Genomic DNA, 18075 nt, shown 5'->3' with positions numbered 1-18075 from the left:
TATGATATGATCGAGATCATGAATGTCGGTATAGAAAAGAGTTAAATAATAAATAAATCCTTGCAGTAGAAGAAGACCAGAAAGCTCATCTGCATACTGTTCCCAGTATCCCAGAGGAGAAGACTCCAGAAGTCACAGCAAGCGATCCAGGCTTTGAACTTCTTATGGTTTGAGGTATTGGAGTGGATTCTTGGGTTCTGCGGCGATGGCCACTCCCACAGGGAGGAGCCCCGTGAGAAGCCACGGTACTAGGCTAGACTCTATACACGCAGACACAGAAGATTTGTATTTATTATACAGCTTGGTGATACTGCCCAGGAGGTGGCAGCAGTGAGATAACCCAGTAGAAGTAGTCCAGGGGTCTTTGGCAGAGGAGGCCAGTCCCTCACTTAATAGATGGTAGGCAGCGCAAGGTAGAAGAGGAAGACAGCCAGACTTTATCTCCAGGCTGGAATTCAGGAGCCTTGCTACAGTGAGCGTCATATCCTTTCTTAGCTCTTTGTCCTGCTTTTTGGAGCATCTATTTAGTCTCTCTCCAGAGCTGCTGTATATCTTTGGTGGGCGACCAATAGTACTTCTGTAGCTTAGCAGGTATTCTGCGTTGACCAGGATGTCCGGCTAGTTTCGAATCGTGAGCCCATGCTAACAATTTCTTTCTTAGATTGCAGGGTACAGTGGTTTTGCCCGGGGGTACCGGATGTGTAGTTGTTAAAATAACTCTCTTCGGGTCAATGATATGCTGGGGTTCATCAGGTACGTCTTCAGAGAGAAAAGAGCAAGATAATGCGTCTGCTCTGACATTCTTATCACCAGGGCGATATTTCAGCACAAAGTCAAATCTGTTGAAGAACAGGGACCACCTGGCCTGTCTATGGTTAAGGCGTTGAGCGTGACGGAGGTACTCCAGATTTTTGTGATCAGTGAAAACTGTGATCTGATGTTGTGTACCTTCAAGCCAGGGACGCCATTCTTCAAATGCCATTTTTATTGCCAGTAGTTCTTTATCCCCAAGCCGTAGTTCTTCTCTGCTGGCGAGAAGCATCGGGAAAAGAAAGAACAGGGGTGCAGGACTTTAGAATCACTGGTCTGGCTTAGCACGGCCCCTACGCCTACATCCGAGGCATCGATTTCCATGATGATGGGTCATGTAGGGTCCGGATGGCAGAGACATGGTTTGCTCGAGAAGGTGTCTTTTAACTTCTGAAATGCTGTCACAGCTTCCGTAGACTAAGTGGCAATGTTGGCTCCTTTCTTAGTCATCGCAGTTAATGGAACCGTCAATGAAGAATAATCTTTAATGAAGGTCCTATAGTAGTTGGTAAATCCCAGAAATCGTATTAGAGCTTTTAGGCCAGTGGGATGTGTCCATTTTTGAATACTCTCAAGCTTCTGAGGGTCCATCTGGAAACCTTTGTTTGAGACAGTGTACCCTAAGAATGGCACGGATTCCTTGTAGAATTTGCATTTAGTCAACTTGGCGTACAAGCGGTTCTCGCGAAGTCTCTGCAGAACTCTTTTGACACTTCCTGATGGGTTTTCAGGTCCTGGAAAAATATCAAGATGTCATCTAAGTAGACAACGACACATTGGTAGAGTAGATCATGCAGAATGTCGTTCATCATGTTTTCGAAGACAGCCGGGGCGTTGAACAAGTCGATAGGCATCACCAGGTATTCAAAGTGCCCATCCCGGGTATTAAAAGCCGTCTTCCATTCATCGCCAGAGTGGATGCGAACTAAATTATAGGCTCCTTTGAAATCGAGCTTGGAGGATATCTTGGCTCCCTGTAGCCTGTGGAATAGCTCCGAGATGAGTGGTAAGGGATAGCAATCCTTTACAGTGATCTCATTTAGACCTCTGTAATCAATGCATGGACGTAATGTTCCGTCTTTCTTCCCCACAAAAAAGAAGCATGCACCGGCAGGAGACTTGGAATGTCTTATGAAGCCTTTCTGGAGATTTTCCTGGATGTATTCTGACATCGCTTTATTTTCCACTACGGAGAGAGGGTAAACCCTTCCTTTGGGTGGTTCTGTAATCGGCTTCAAGTTGATGGCGCAGTCATATGATCTGTGTGGAGGCAAAACATCAGTGGCTTCTTTGGAGAATACATCTTTAAAAGATGCATATTGAGGCGGCAACGCAGGCAACAACAGGGTAGTTGGCACGCAGGGTATTGGAGAAACCTCCATCAGACATTTGCCATGGCAATCTGGACCCCAACATGAAAGCTCCAAAGTGGCCCAGTTGAATTGTGGCATATGTTTCTGCAGTCACGGTAGCCCAAGTACCAAAGGGTGCATGGCCTTCTCTAGCACAAAGAAGGAAATAGTCTCTGTATGAAGAGCACCGGTACGTAAGCTCACTGGTTCTGTAAGCAGGGTTACTTCACCCGGTAAGAGCTCTCCATGAATAGAGGACAAAAGTAGTGGAGACGTCATTGTAGTGGTGGGGATCGGCAAATGTTCCACTAGACGTTTCAAAATGAAATTTCTCCCTGCCCCAGAATCCACTAATTCAAGGGTTGGTATTCTAAAGGTCCGCGGATTAAAGATACTGGAAGAGAGAGTGGAGGAGAGAGTACAGTTAGACCAAAGAAGAGTCCTCGCACAGGACTTAGGTCTGTCAGTTTCCCAGACATATAGGGCATGTTTGTACAGCATGACCAGCTTGTGCACAATACATGCACAGTCGCAACCTCTTTCGTGTTCTTCTCTCTTTAGAAGTCAAATGACTGTGGCCCAATTGCATTGGTTTTTCTTCCCCAGCAACAGGACCTGGGGGTATAGGCCTGGGTACAGACTTGACTCGAGGCTCTCCTTGAAGTTGTTTTCTGGGACTCTTAACCTCTTGAATCTTGTCACGAAGCCGGCGATCAATCCTTGTTGCCAACTTCATCAGTTCAGCTAAGGTCTCAGGCATCTCTCAAGCCACCAGCTCATCTTTCAACCAGGAGATGCCTGAAGAGAGTCTTCAGGCATCTAGGATCCCAATGTAATTCAGAAGCCAACGTCTTGAATTCAATGGCGAAGTCTGGTAAAGGTTTATTACCTTGTTTAAGATGAACCAACGTGGATCCTGCTGTCGAGTACCGGGCAGGGTCATCGAATACTGATTTGAACAGTTCAAGAAACCCGGCAAGATCATGCAGGATAGGGTCATTGCACTCCTACAGTGGTGAGGCCCAAGCCAGTATTCTTCCGTCCAGATAAGACAGGATATAGGTGGTCTTGGCATATGCTGTAGGGAAATGGTTAGGTTGCAGAGAAAAGTGCATGCAACATTGATTGATAAATCCTCTACATCTCCAAACTTCACCCAAGAAGCGTGTTGGAGCAGATAGAGGCACAGTAGTCTTGACCGTCACTTCTGGCGGTGTAACTTCTTTACCTGCGGTAGTCGGTGTAGTCATATGTGCGTGTAACTGGTTAAAAGCAACAGTCAAGTTATCCAGTGAATTCTGTTGTTCAGAGATTCACTGGGCCAGGCCTGGAATGGCCCCCAAGGTGATGAGCTGAGCCGAATCCATGGAGTTAGCAATCTGTTATGGTTTGAGGTGTTGGAGTGGATTCTTGGGTACTGCGGCGATGGCCACTCCCATGGGGAGGAGCGTCGTGAGGAACCGCAGTACTAAGCTAGACTCTATACACGCAGACACAGAAGATTTGTATTTATTATACAGCTTGGTGATACTGCCCAGGAGGTGGCAGCAGTGAGATAACCCAGTAGAAGTAGTCCAGGGGTCCTCAGTAGAGGAGGCCAGTCCCTCACTTAATAGATGGTAGGCAACGCAAGGTAGAAGAGGAAGTCCCAGATGCAGACTCAAATTCTCATCTAAGCTGTTAAGCCAGTCTTTAAATTCTAAAAGGTCCACAACACTGCCTTCCCATAACAGGAATACATCATCAATATATCGTTTCCATAGCCTGATGTTTTTACTATATTTGTGATTACTGAGATATATTTTTTCAAAATCTGCTACATACAAATTAGCAATAGAATTGTTGGTTAAAGCAGTAATAATTTTTTGTCAAGGCGATGGTGGCTAGTTCTAAAATCAATTGGCTAGGTTCTCGGCAGAAGAGGCCAGTCTCTCACTTAATAGATGATAGGCAACGCGAGGTAGAAGTCCCGGATGCAGACTCCCAGTGCTGAACTGTAGGTGAGATAGACTGACAAGGTTAGATTACTCACTGAAGTAGATAGCTGTAGTGATGGAGATCCTGGCAGGCAGAAGTAGTTGAATTGTAGGCACCAAGACAGGGAGAGCAGGCCCTCGAGGAGCAAGTACCCGGTATCCTAGATAGGTACCTGAAAGAAAGCATAAGGGCCCCCGAAGAGCGGGTACCCAGGTTAGAGATGAATGGCCCCGGAGGGCAGAGAGGGCGTCCAGCGGTAGCAAGGAAGCGGCAGAGTAGCTTAGACCGGAGGCAATCCAATCCTTGCTAACTCAGTTTGTTAGCCAATGAAGGGCAGGCTAAATACCTGGATGGCGTGACGTCACTCGAGGGGACCGCCACAAGGTTCCCGCCATGACATGGATAAAGACGTGGGTGGCGTGCGCACCCTAGGAGGCCCTCGGGAGAAACATGATGAACACCGTCGCCATTGCCGTTCTGGGGATGCCGGAGAGAGCGGCATGAAGACGTGGCAGCAGCCATCTTCCCAGGTCTTGAGGAGAGAGAAGGAAGAAAGGTGAGGCACAGAGGTCAAAGCCATCTGAGACCGACGGATGCAACAGAATTCCACAGCCACAGCTTCTCAAACCTCTCAATCCTTTGAGTGAAGATCAACTTAATGGTGGTTGAAGAGGATTTTGAAGAGGATTGGTAAGTATAGCTTGGGAAATCTTAGGACTTCAGAAAGTTTGGAGAGAGATGAAATAGTGGGATATATTCTTAGAGTTTGTGTGTGCCAGAGGGAGTTAATTCTAGTACCTGTCTTTCCCTCCCACCCACCTCTAGCTCAAATCTTGAATTTTAGGCAAGAGACACTTTCTCATTAAAAATCAGTCAGGCTCTTATCTATTCATACTATTCCACCAGCCCTTAATGAGAGTTTAATCATCCCCTTGTAGGTCACTAGCAGATTAATTAGTGAATACAACTATAAATTTAAAGTACGCTAATTCCAACTCCCTTAGCAACCTAAACTTAACTAGGAACTCAACAAAGGCTCCGGGGAGGAAGACTAAGGAAGACTAAGAACCAATGTCAGGAAGTATTTCTTCACGGAAAGGGTGGTGGATGCCCTAAATGCCCTTCCGGAGGAAGTGGTGAAGTCTAAAACTGTGAAGGACTTCAAAGGGGCGTGGGATAAACACTGTGGATCCATCAAGTCTAGTGGGCGTAAATAAAGTGGAGGCAGCAAAACACTGCACGGAGCGGCAGTAGCCACAGAGGCGTTCACGGAGCGGGATGCCAGTGGCCAGTAGGTGCTCCACCTTCAGGCAGCAAAACACTGCACAGAGCGGCAGTAGCCACAGAGGCATTCACGGAGCGGGATGCCAGTGGCCAGTGGTTGGTGTTCCGCCTTCACGGAGGGCTGTCATCTCCAAAAAAAACTAAAACAAGAAACAAACAAACAAAGCAGGGGTGAGTAGGAGTATGGGGCAGGGGTGTGGCCTGCTTGTTGCGGCGGTTGCTACCCCTGTTTGAGCTGGATGTTCACTGGGATGCGGATACAGCGCTGCTCTCTGCATGGAGGAGGGGTGGAAGGGAGTTGGGGCCGGAGGGTGCTGGAAGCCAATAGGGATGGGTGGGAGGGAGAAAAAGGGTGGGAAAAAAAATAAATAAAGAAATAAATGGATGAACTGCGTGGCTTGCTGGGCAGACTGGATGGGCCGTTTGGTCTTCTTCTGCCGTCATTTCTATGTTTCTATGTAAGATGAAGTCAGTAGTCCAGCAGCAAGAGGCAGGCTTTCCAGTCTTTTGCATAGAGTGTGACTAGTATGATTTTTTACCTGCCAGTGAGAGATTGTATGTGTGCACCCAGTGCAAAGAGCTCCTGGCTTTCTGAGAACAAGTCTGATCTCTGGAGGCTAGAGTGGCAAACCTGGAGTAGCTGAGGCAGACAGAAAGGTACATTGATGAGACCTTCTGGGACATGGTAGCCAAGTCCCAAATCCAGTCTGGCAGCCCCTGTGTTGCCTTGGATGAGAAAGGTCTCCTGGTTGGAGAACATGACCCTGGTGTAGGAGGAAGTGATCCTGTAACAAGGACCTGCTCTCAGCTGATGTGTTGTCCTCTCACACTGAGGGCAACTCTGCCAGGGCTACTGCCCAGGAGCGAAGATCTAGGTCGGCCATCATAGTTCATGAATTGATTATTAGAAATGTACATAGCTGGATGGCTGGATGTGAGAGCCACCTGGTAACTTGCCTGCCTGGTGCGAAGTTGGTGGATCTCCTAGATAGCTGGCTCCTCCCCAGCACTGTCTATCGTGGTACATGTGGGCACCAACGACATAGGAAAATGTAGGAGGGAAGTCCTGGAAGCCAAATTTAGGATTTTAGGTAGAAAGCTGAAATCCAGAACCTCCAGGGTGGCATTCTCTGAAATTCTCCCACATTCAGGTCCCCAAAGGCAGGCAGAGCTCTAGAGTCTCAATATGCGGATGAGATGATGGTGTAGGGAAGAGGGATTCAGTTTTGTAAGGAACTGGACAACCTTTGCGGAAGGGGGAGACTTTTCCAAAAGGAAAGGCTCCACCTTAACTGTTGGCACTATTTAAAAGGGATAGAGCAGCTTTTAAACTAGAACAAGGGGGAAAGCAGACATTCACTCAGCAGTGCATGGTTTGGAAGAATGTATCTTTGAAGGATACTAATGAAACAGGAGAGTTAGGGCATCCCAACAGAGAGGTTCCAATAAAAGCAAAAGTAGTCCATGTGCCTATAAGTAAACAATCACCTCAGATAATGAATTCGAAATTATCCCTATCAACTGAAAAGCAGGTTGTTAATACAAACAAAAAATGCACTTTGAAATGTCTGTTTGCAATGCCAGAAATCTAAGGAGTAAGATGAGTGAGTTATAGTGTACAGCAGTGAATGATGAGATAGACATAATTGGCATCTCAGAGACCTGGTGGAAGGAAGATAACCAAAGTGACAGTGCCATATCAGGGTGCAGTAATAATGGGAGACCTCAATTACCCCAGTATTGACTGGGTAAATGTAACATCAGGACATGCTAGAGACATAAAATTCCTGAATGGAATAAATGACTGCTTCATGGAGCAATTGCTTCAGGAACCAATGAGAGAGGGAGCTGTTTTAGATGTAATTCTTAGTGGAACACACGATTTGGTGAGAGAGGTAATGGTGGTGGGGCCATTTGGCAACAGTGATCATAACATGATCAAATTTGAACTAATGAATGGAAGGGGTACAAAATGTAAATACATAGCTCTAACACTAAATTTTCAAAAGAGAAACTTTGATAAAATGAGGAAAATACTTGGAAAAAAACTGAAAGGTGCAGCTGCAAGTTTAAAAGCATACAACAGGCATGGACATTGTTTATAAATACAATCTTGGAAGTGTAGTCCAGATGTATTCCAAAGGTGGAAGGAGCGCAAAACAATTATTGGCATGGTTAAAAGGTGAGGTGAAAGAGTCTATTTTAGCCAAAAAAAAAAGAAATCCTTCAGAAATTGGAAGAAGGATCCATCTGAACAAAACAGGAAAAAGTGTAAGCATTGTCAAGTTAAGTGTAAAACATTAATAAGGCAGGCTGAAGAAGGATCCATCTGAACAAAACAGGAAAAAGTGTAAGCATTGTCAAGTTAAGTGTAAAACATTAATAAGGCAGGCTAGAGAAAATTTAAAATGAAATTGACCATAGAGGCAATATATCTGAAGCAAGAAACCAGTGAGGGAGTCACTTGGATTGTTAGATGACTGAGGGATTCAAGGGGCGCTTAGGGAAGATAAGACCATTTCAGAAAGAGTAAATTAATTCTTTGCTTCTGTGTTTACTAAAGAGGATGTTGGGGAGATACCATTCCAGAGATGGTTTTCAAGGGTGAAGAGTCAGATAAACTGAACCAAATCACTGTGAACCTGGAACATATAGTAGGCCAGACTGACAAACTAAAGAGTAGCAAATCACCTAGACCTTAATGGTATGCACCCCTGGGTTCTGAAGGAACTAAAAATTAAATGTCAGATCTATTAGTTTAAATTTGTAACCTATCATTAAAATCATCCATTGTACCTGAAGACTAAAGGGTGGCCAATAGAGATGTGAATCGTGTGATCGATCGTCTTAACGATCGATTTTGGCTGGGGGGGGAGGGAATCGGATCGTCACGGTTTTGTTTTTTTTTAAATCGTGTAAATTGGGGGAGGGCGGGAAAACCGGCACACTAAAACAACCCTAAAACCCACCCCAACCCTTTAAAATAAATCCCCCACCCTCCCGAACCCCCCCCCCAAAATGTCTTAAATTACCTGGGGTCCAGTGGGGGGGTCCCGGTGTGATCTTCCACTCTCGGGCCAGGGCAAAGGTAGCGCCGGCGCCATTTCTAATAATGCACCCGTGGCCCGAGAGTGGAAGATCACACCGGGACCCCCCCACTGGACCCCAGGTAATTTAAGACATTTGGGGGGGGTTCGGGAGGGTGGGGGATTTATTTTAAAGGGTCGGGGTGGGTTTTAGGGTTGTTTTAGTGTACTGGTTTTCCCGCCCTCCCCCTTCCCCCGATTTACGATTTTTGACGATAAATCGGGGGAATTCCTATTGTATCGCGCCTCTAACGATTTTTGACGATTTAAAATATATCGGACGATATTTTAAATCGTCAAAAAACGATTCACATCCCTAGTGGCCAATGTAATCCCAATATTTAAAAAGGGCTCCAGGGGTGATCCAGGAATCTATAGACCAGTAAGCCTGTCTTCAGTGCCAGGAAAAATAGTGGAAACTATTTTAAAGATCAAAATCACAGAGCATATAGAAAGACATGGTTTAATGGAACCCAGTCAGCATGGCTTTGCCCAACGGACGTCTTGCCTCACAAATCTGCTTCATTTTTTTGAAGGGGTTATTAAACTTGCAGTTACACTACATCTACTGGTTTAGCTTTATTTGGATTGTCAGAAGGCATTTGACAAAGTCTCCCATGAGAGGCTTCTAAGAAAACTAAAAAGTCATGGGATAGGAGGTGATGTGGTTTCATGGATTACAAACTGGTTAAAAGACAGGAAACACAGCAGGATTAAATAATCAGTTTTCTCAATGGAAAAGAGTAAACAGTGGTGTACCTCAGGAATCTGTACTTGGCTTTTCAATATAAATGATCTGGAAAGGAATGCGATGAGTGAGGAAATCAAATTTGCAGATGATACAAAATTATTTAGAGTTGTTAAATCACAAGCGAATTATGATAAATTGCAGGAGGACCTTGAGAGATTGGAAGAGTGGGCATCCAAATGGCAGATGAAATTTAATGTGGACAAGTGCACAATGATGCATGTAGGGAAAAATAACTCATGCTGTTAGGTTCCATATTAGAAGCTGCCACCCAGGAAAAAGATCTAGGTGTCACAGTGGATAATGATTGAAATCTGCGGCTCAGTGTGCTGCGGAATTCAAAAAAGCAAACAATGTTAGGAATTATTAGGAAGAGAATGGTAAATAAAATGGAAATGGTGATAATGCCTCTGTATCGCTCCATGGTTTGACCGCATCTTGAGTACTGTGTACAGTTCTGGCCGCCGCATCTCAAAAAAGATATAGTTGCACTGGAGAAGTTACAGAGAAGGAAGACTAAAGTGATAAAGGGGATGGAACAGCTCCCCTATGAGGAAAGGCTGAAGAGGTTAGGGTTGTTCAGCTTGGAGAAGAGACGGCTGAGGGGGATATGATATTTAAAATCATGAGGTCTAAAACGGGTAAATGTGAATCATTTATTTTCTCTTCTGGATAGTAAAAGGACTAGGGGGCACTCCATGAAGTTAGCAAGTAGTAAATTTAAAACTAATTGTATTTATTTATTTATTTTTTATACCGACATTTGATCTGAGATATCACACCGGTTTACATTCAGGTACTGTAGGTATTTCCCTATCCCTAGAGGGCTTACAATCTAAGTTTGTACCTGAGGCAATGGAGGGTAAAGTGACTTGCCCAAGGTCACAAGGAGCGACGGCAGGACTCAAACCCTGGTCTCCTGGTTCATAGTCCACTGCTCTAACCACTAGGCTATTCCCCCTCCGTTGAGTGAAAATTCTTTTTCACTCAATGCACAATTAGGCCCTAGAATTTGTTGCCAGAGGATGTGGTTAATGCGGTTAGTGTAGCTGGGTTTAAAAAAGGTTTAGATAAGTTCTTGGAGGAGACGTCCATTAACTGCTGTTAATCATGTTGACTTAGGGAAACAGGATGCTGGGCTTGATGAACTGTTGGTCTGACCCAGTATGGCAATTTCTTATGTTCTTATGTTCTTAACTGTCTACTTGTAGCTTTAGGCTGTGCCTTTAAGCTTCTGAGCTACTTGTGATTTATAGGATTTCTAGAGCTGTTGCTTTCCATGTTCAAAGCCCAGCAGGAGTCCCATCACACCTATGCCACTATCTCACCCACATGTGAGGGCTAGGACAGTGTCCTAGGGGGAGGCCCGCCAAGCCAAATACCACAAGCTAGGCCAAGCTGTGTACACTGTGTTGGCAGTCCTACACGAAGTCTCTTGAGACCCATGCCTTTTTTAGACTCATTATCAGTCAGAAAACATTAGACCAGCCACATGTATTTGGTGTTATCTTTAATTTGACTACAATTTGTCAAGTACAGTCTACTGCTCCTTTGACTAGATGAAGCCTAAATAGGCATACATTTTTTCTGTTATACACAGAGGAGCACTAAGTGAAAGAAAGATGATAAAGAAGAGAGCAGCTACAAACACTCTACTGGCCTCCCTTCCATGGAAGGGGAAAGGGTAGTTGAGGCATAACAGGCAAAGTAGTTTTCTATGAGGCTTTGCCGAAGCTGGCTGCTGCTCAGTTTGGTATCCTTGGCTTCTGCGGGTGCACATGGGGGATCCAGCGGTAGATATGGGAGTATCTCCATTGGTATCCCATGGAGTAGAGTGAGATTATGGAATAAACAGCAGAGAAGTATCAGAATTCGCACTTTGGGTGGGGCATACATTAAAGCTCCATCTGTTTTATCCAAACAGCAAAATCTACTTTTGAAAACTCCAAAGGTATGTTCTATGAAACAGCTGGTAGAACATAAGGCTTCATTGTTTCTCGTCTCCACCAGCATGTGGGGAATTAGCAATAGGGTTGAGAAGCGAAGTCCTGCAACTGTATACTGAATCTCCTGCAGCAAAGACAGAATGGGGGCATCAATCACACCACAATCACTTTAAGATGTGGCTGCTAGAGTACAGCATGTTATAAGACAGTAGAAGCTAGCCTGTAGCTTAGCCTCAGCCTTAAAAGCCTATTTCTTTACCCTAAGTACGTGCCACCTTTTTCTGGAACTCCATATGACCAGTATAGTTGAATCTAGGTCACATCTTCCTGACTAATAAACTGTATTTGAAATTTCCACCAAATGTATGACAGCCCCTCACATCCAAGCTAAGGCTACTCATTTGTAGCCATCATCAAACCCTAAAGCAGTATCAGATGTGCCATACCTATCCACCAGAAAAACCTTTACCTCATGGTCTGAATGTGGAAGTCCCTGGTTGCTCTGCCATATATTCTTCAGAGATACAAAATTTTCATCACTGACACAGGGAATATGATAGGCCCTAAAATGCACCGGCTGCTGCTTTTGGTTTACCTTTGTGATGGGCAAGACAAACTATGCCTGACAACCTGGCTGACCCATCACTAACAGCCCACACCTGATCTACAGGTACCAGCAGTGTGGACACTTAAAGGTTGTGATTTACCTGTGAGATTTCAACTGGTCTAAATGGGAGGATTGGAAAAGGCCTCTTTTTACAGTGAACCTGAGAAACAGGTCGATACAGTAAAGTGTGCTCCGTCGGAGCGCACTGTCAGCCTGCTCTGGACGCGTGTTTTCCCTTACCCCTTATTCAGTAAGGGGAGGAAAACACGCGGCCCACCCGCGGCACCTAATAGCGCCCTCAACATGCAAATGCATGTTGACGGCCCTATTAGGTATGCGCGCGCGATTCAGTAAGTAAAATGTGCAGCCAAGCCGCACATTTTACTCTAAGAAATTAGCGCCGACCCAAAGGTCGGCGCTAATTTCTTCCAGCGCCAGGAAAGTGCACAGAAAAGCAGTAAAAACTGCTTTTCTGTGCACCCTCCGACTTAATATCATGGCGATATTAAGTCGGAGGTCCCCAAAAGTAAAAAAAAGTAAAAAAAAAAAATTTGAATTCGGCCCGCGGCTGTCGGGCCGAAAACCGGACGCTCAATTTTGCCGGCGTCCGGTTTCCGAGCCCGTGGCTGTCAGCGGGCTTGAGAACCGACGCCGGCAAAATTGAGCGTCGGCTGTCAAACCCGCTGACAGCCGCCGCTCCAGGCCAAAAGGAGGCGCTAGGGACGCGCTAGTGTCCCTAGCGCCTCCTTTTCCCCGTTTTTCCTGCGTCACCTCATTTAAATACTGAATCGCCCGCACCGGCGAGGGGCCGGTGCGCGCGCCAGGAGAGCGGGCGTTCGTCCGCTCTCCCGCGGTCTTACAGTATCGACCTGAAAGTGTTTAGTGGCTGTTCACACACCAAGCTTTATGGCAAGTAAATTGTTTGGCCTCAGAAGATTAGCTAGCCTATGGAGCATGGGGAGAGAAATCCAGTCCTTGACGCAATGGTGTGCAGACCTAACTTAACAAGCCACGTCTCTTTTCAGCGATACTGTTACATCCCCTACTGCGCCCCCCCCCCCCCCCCCGCATGTACATGCCATTTGCTGTAAACACATAGCCAGAGATAAAATAGAGAAAGAAGCATCTCTCTTACCTACAAACCAGCCGTCATTGTAGAGGTCATTCTCAAAATTTTCATTCAAGCCCGATTTCCTAAGTATAAAGAATCATGCATGGCTTCTGGGTACCTGGCCACCACATCAAGGATGTGCATTTGAGTGTCACAGACCACTTGCTTGTTGATGAAGTGGAAGAGCTTTCTGTTGCAAACGATCTCCTCCCTGTCACCGGATGGGATGACAGCTATGTGAGTGCAGTCGATAGCTCCCAGAACATTGGGAAAGTTAGCAGTGCCATAAAAGCCTCTCTTCAATTCTATCAAGTCCTGCCTGTCCTGAAGAAATGCTATGTAGCAATTCATTCAGTCAGGTACAGCTGTTTTAACTTGGTCCAGACAGCGGGAAAAAGTGGTTTGGGACATTCCTCCCACGACCCATACTGTCTTTTGGAAGGAGCCGCTTACCATGAAATGCAGGATGGCCAATAGTTTGGTGAGGCCCAGCACAGTGTGGTACCTTTCCAAGACCGGATCCAGATCTTTTCTGATTTCTTCATATAAATCCAGGATTGCCCAAGAGTTGAGCTTATAGCTGCTAACCACATAATCCTCTGGCATGCCCAGCAATGAGGCTCATGGAGGAAAGATGTGCTACCTGAATCTCCTCCACCTGCGTACCAAGCGCTGCTGTAGCCCAAGACCCTTTCCCTGCGTGGCTAGTGGCACAGGCTCCAGTGCAGGGACTTCCCTAGGAGGGGTTAGAACTTTCCTTGTCTGTTCTTGTGGTTGTTGTTGTTCCTCTTGTTATCTACAGCAAGCCTCCTGAAGCATCCAGAATCCCCCAACAAGTAAACTTGCCACAAACAATTGGGTTTAGGAAGACAGGTAAGAACAGGTGTTTTTATTGGCCCAGGAGGGCCTGGTAGGTATATCTGATAGAATACCTCTTTTTATTGTACGTGATAATAGCCACAATCCATGATAATGACTCCAGACACATGATAAAAAGTTTTTTCCCCTAGTACCACAAAAAAAAAAAAAGTGTAGTTATTTCTGACATTAAATCCCACATTACTGTGTGTTAATCTATTGTGGAATGTGGTAGGACACCTTCATTTGCATTAACCCCTCCCACATGCATTCTAAAATTAGAATGTGCATGCTAGCTTGCATTATGCTAATTATCATGTGCACGTTCAGACTCTTTCATACTTTGATTTATTTATTTATTTGCTTTTGTATACCGACATTCGTTGGGGTACATCACATCGGTTTACATGTTGGCGTGGAGAAATAGTAGGATGAGCGTGTCTTACTATTTTACATGGAGGAGACAAATCAACAGTTAGTACAATTACGTTTAGCAAATCAACAGTTAGTATAATTACATTTTAGCAGTGGTGAACATTGAAACGGAATTGATTCAAACTGTTCAACAGTTAGTACAATTATAGGGGTAGATTTTATAAAGTTGCGCACATGCGTACTTTTGTTTGCGCACCAGGCGCGAACAAGAGTACGCGGGATTTCAATAGATACGCGCGTAGCCGGGCATATCCATTAAAATCTGGGGTCGACGTGCGCAAGGCTGCCCAAAATTGGCAGCCTGCGCGCGCCGAGCCGCACAGCCTGCCTCCGTTCCCTCTGGCCTCCCCCCACCTTCCCCTCCCTTCCCCTACCTAAACCCCCCCCCCCCGGCCCTATCTACACCCCCCCCTACCTTTGTCGCGAAAGTTACGCCGGGCTGGCTGCCGGTGCGCCATGTTCCGGTCCGGAGCTGCGGCCACGCCCCCGGAACGCCCCCGTGCTGGACCCACGGCCCCGCCCTCGGATGACGCGCCGGCCGCACCACGCCCCCCAACACACCCCCCCCGATGACGTGCCGGTCGCAACACACCCGCCGACACGCCCCCCCCAGGAAAGCCCCGGGACTTACACGCGTCCCGGGGCTTTGCGCGCCCCGGAAGCCTATGCAAGATAGGCTCGTCGCGCACAGGGGGGTTTGGGGTAGGTTTTCAGGGGTTACGCGCTTAACGCTCTGAAAATCTACCCCATATTTTGCAAGTCAACAGTTACTTTTTAGCAGTGGTGATCATTGAAACGGAATTGATTCAAATGGCTTAACAGGGCGATTTGATTCAACAGCTCAGCAGGTCAATAACTATGGTTACATAGGGATGTAGGCATCTCTAGTTATTTACAGAGGGGGGAAGTCTGTACATGGGAGGCAGGGTGGGGCATATTGAGGTATGCAAGCATGTCTAGAGCTTAATTGGGATTGTGACGTTTCTCTTTGTTGTGAGGTTGGGGTGGGTATGAGGAGGGGGGAGTTAGGTTTGAGGGCTGAAAGGCTTTTTGGAATAGCCAGGTTTTTAGATTTTTTTTTTGAAGGACTGGGTGGACGTCTCCAGTCTGAGTTGTTCAGGGAGTGTGTTCCACAGAGATGGGCCGGCTATTGATAATGTCACGTTGATGAATGTCCTTATAAGATTGCAGTTTATATCCCAGTAGGAATTTGATGTTTGTTTATTTATTAGTATTTATAAACCACCTTTTTGAAAATAAACTGACCCCAGATCTGTTCCTCTGATGACAGAGCCCTCTACCAAGGAGTTTACTTCTCTTCTGCAATCCTCTTACAGTACACTTGAGTTTTTCTTTATGGTGGGTCTCTATTACCAGCTCTGCCTCCATATCGGATTGCTCTGTGAGGCTTTCATTTATTGCCAACAGAATAAAGGAGTTGTGGAGCTGAATTGTTTGCGGGTGTGTCTGTGATTCACAGTCCTTACCATACCTGAACCCACCATATCCCATCTGCTTCTTGCATTTTGAGTGCTTTTTAAGAGTGGAGACAGACTTGATGGATTATTGTTATGGGGGGAGTCCCCTTTAATTCTGACCAGTACTATTCTGAACCTAGTCATCTCCATTTTCACTCCAGAAAACCTGAATATAGATAGAGCAACAATGAAGTCTGCTACGCTATAACTGTAATTTCTACTCCTTTTATTTCTGAATATCAGACAAAAACATACATAGGCTGTACCAGATCTGCAAATCAAGAAATGGCCTTTGCTTTGATTGGCTTGTATGTTCAATCTCTTAAATAACCAGTTCACAATATGTTTTACTTTGGTTCAAACCATTAAGAAAGCAGGGATTCTCTTGTCTTACAGGTCTTGAAAGAGATAAGTTTGATAATAAGACGGTTTCTTTTGAGGAGCACATCAAGTGTGAACACAGCATGTGGCACTACTTGTACTTTATAGTTTTGGTCAAAGTTAAAGACCCAACTGAATACACTGGACCTGAAAGTTATGTGGCTCAAATGATTGCAGTAAGTGGTATTTATTCACTTGGTTTTATTTGATATGCTTATTCAAAATACTGTTTTTTTTTCTGTGCATACTGCACTGTACAATATGAATTCCAAAGTTCCGTGGTTGTGTTTGAAAGAGGAACCACAATTTCATGTTGTGTGTTTTCTTATATGAATTCTTGGATGTACTGCTAAGGACTTTACAGAAAGTGACACATGTTAAACCACCATTTTTGGGAGAGGCTCTTTTGTTGGGAGATACTACTTGGGCAGATTCCTTGCTAAAGGATTCTTACAATTTGCCCAAAAAGCTTTACTATTGGTAAAATGTCATCTTACAATATTGGATTAAGGAGGAACCTCCATCTCTCTTTGTGGATAATAAGTATGTCAGAATGGAAAGGCGTTGGAACTTGATGCAAAAATGCTTCATAAGCATCTAAGAAAAGACTATGCCCTGGCTTGGGAAAAGTTTACACTTAATTTGGCTAAATAGATGTCATCTTATGATAGCTTTGTATACCTTCCGTTAGGGATTAGGTATGTTTGTATGCAAGGGTGAGTCTTGTGTTTATATTACTGCTTGATTGCAGCTTTATGGAAATATAAATAAGCAACAGTTCATTATCTTTTCTCATCTCTTCCTGCCACTTCCATCCTTTTCTGCCTCTTCTTTCCACTAGGATCCCCTCTCTTCTCACAACCCTTTCTCTTAGTTTACCTCCCTATCAGCCCCTTCCTTTATGTACAACACAGCTCCTTTCCCCAGATTCTTTTACATGTTTTATTGTTTTCAAATGGCATTTGAATTTTTGTATTGTTATATCTTTCTAATAAAGAGATGTTTCCTAGCGTGTAGACAGATGGACTCAGGACCAGTGGGTTTATGTTCCCCTGCCAGCAGATAGAGATTGAGCAAGCTGATGTTACAGTATATATAGGCCTGCAGTGACCCAAGCCTGCAGTTTTCTCCATCTCCAACAGATGCTGTGTGTGCATTTCCCTATGGGAACTGCTTCAAACTTTTTGGAAGGAGAAATGTGAAATTCTAAATTCAGGAAAAGAAAGCCCCGCTCTCCTGTGGTGATACCTAAAGGTCCCTCCCCAAGTTGAAAATGCTTGAGGTGATTTCCGTGGTCCCTCAGAGGTGTGCCTTGGACCAGTAGCTGGGTTTCCTGGCATGGACTTAGGTGCTAGTTCAGCTGAAAGGCAGCAGGTGTGTGGCAGTTATGGCACTTGGCCTCTCCCCCTCTCCCCCTCCAGCCAGAGACCGTCTCTGTACTCAGCCGGTAAACGCTGAGCTCAGGTAAGATTTTAAAAAAAGAAGAGTTTTATCTTGAATCGGAGACAGTTAGAGGGGTTTCAGGACTTCCTCCAGTCTCCGTGCTCGGCGCACTGTATCGATGTTCGTACCCACTTCTGTTGGGGTTGGGGATGAGCAGCCTGGTGGGTTGAGTGGCCCCTCACTTAGGCTTTTTTCCTGCATGCCGCATAGTAGACTGCAGTGGCCAGTTTCATACTCTCCTGTGCCTGTTCTGTTGCCCTCTACAGGCCGTCAGGGTACGCAATGGGCGGGCATTCTATGCACACAAAACTTTTCACTGTTCCTGCACTTAACATGGCTCACAATTTGTGGGCCGGATTTTAAGATTTAGGCGCGGGTGTAGATTTGTGCGCACAACCCGACGCGCACAAATCTACACCCGATTTTATAATATGAGCGCGCAGCCGTACGCATGTTATAAAATCCGGGGTCGGCGCGCATAAGGGGGTGCAAACGTTTGCACCTTGTGCGCGCCGAGCCGCACAGGCTTCTTCCGTTTCCTCCGCCCCCACCTTCCCCT

The 18075-nt window shown here is 45.5% G+C and overlaps 1 protein-coding gene across 1 annotated transcript in view; it reads left to right on the top strand.

Moving 5' to 3' along the window:
• ITPR2 (inositol 1,4,5-trisphosphate receptor type 2) overlaps positions 1-18075 on the top strand; it is a 1380003-nt gene that overhangs the window by 1300016 nt on the left and 61912 nt on the right. The window contains 1 exon segment of the mRNA XM_029597493.1: positions 16089-16249. Coding sequence (XP_029453353.1) covers positions 16089-16249 — 161 coding nt within the window.

Source organism: Rhinatrema bivittatum, chromosome 4 (assembly GCF_901001135.1).
Source record: "Rhinatrema bivittatum chromosome 4, aRhiBiv1.1, whole genome shotgun sequence".
NCBI lineage: Eukaryota > Metazoa > Chordata > Amphibia > Gymnophiona > Rhinatrematidae > Rhinatrema > Rhinatrema bivittatum.
The sequence above is the reverse complement of the archived record's forward strand: the minus strand, read 5'-3'. Positions and strand labels throughout refer to the sequence as shown.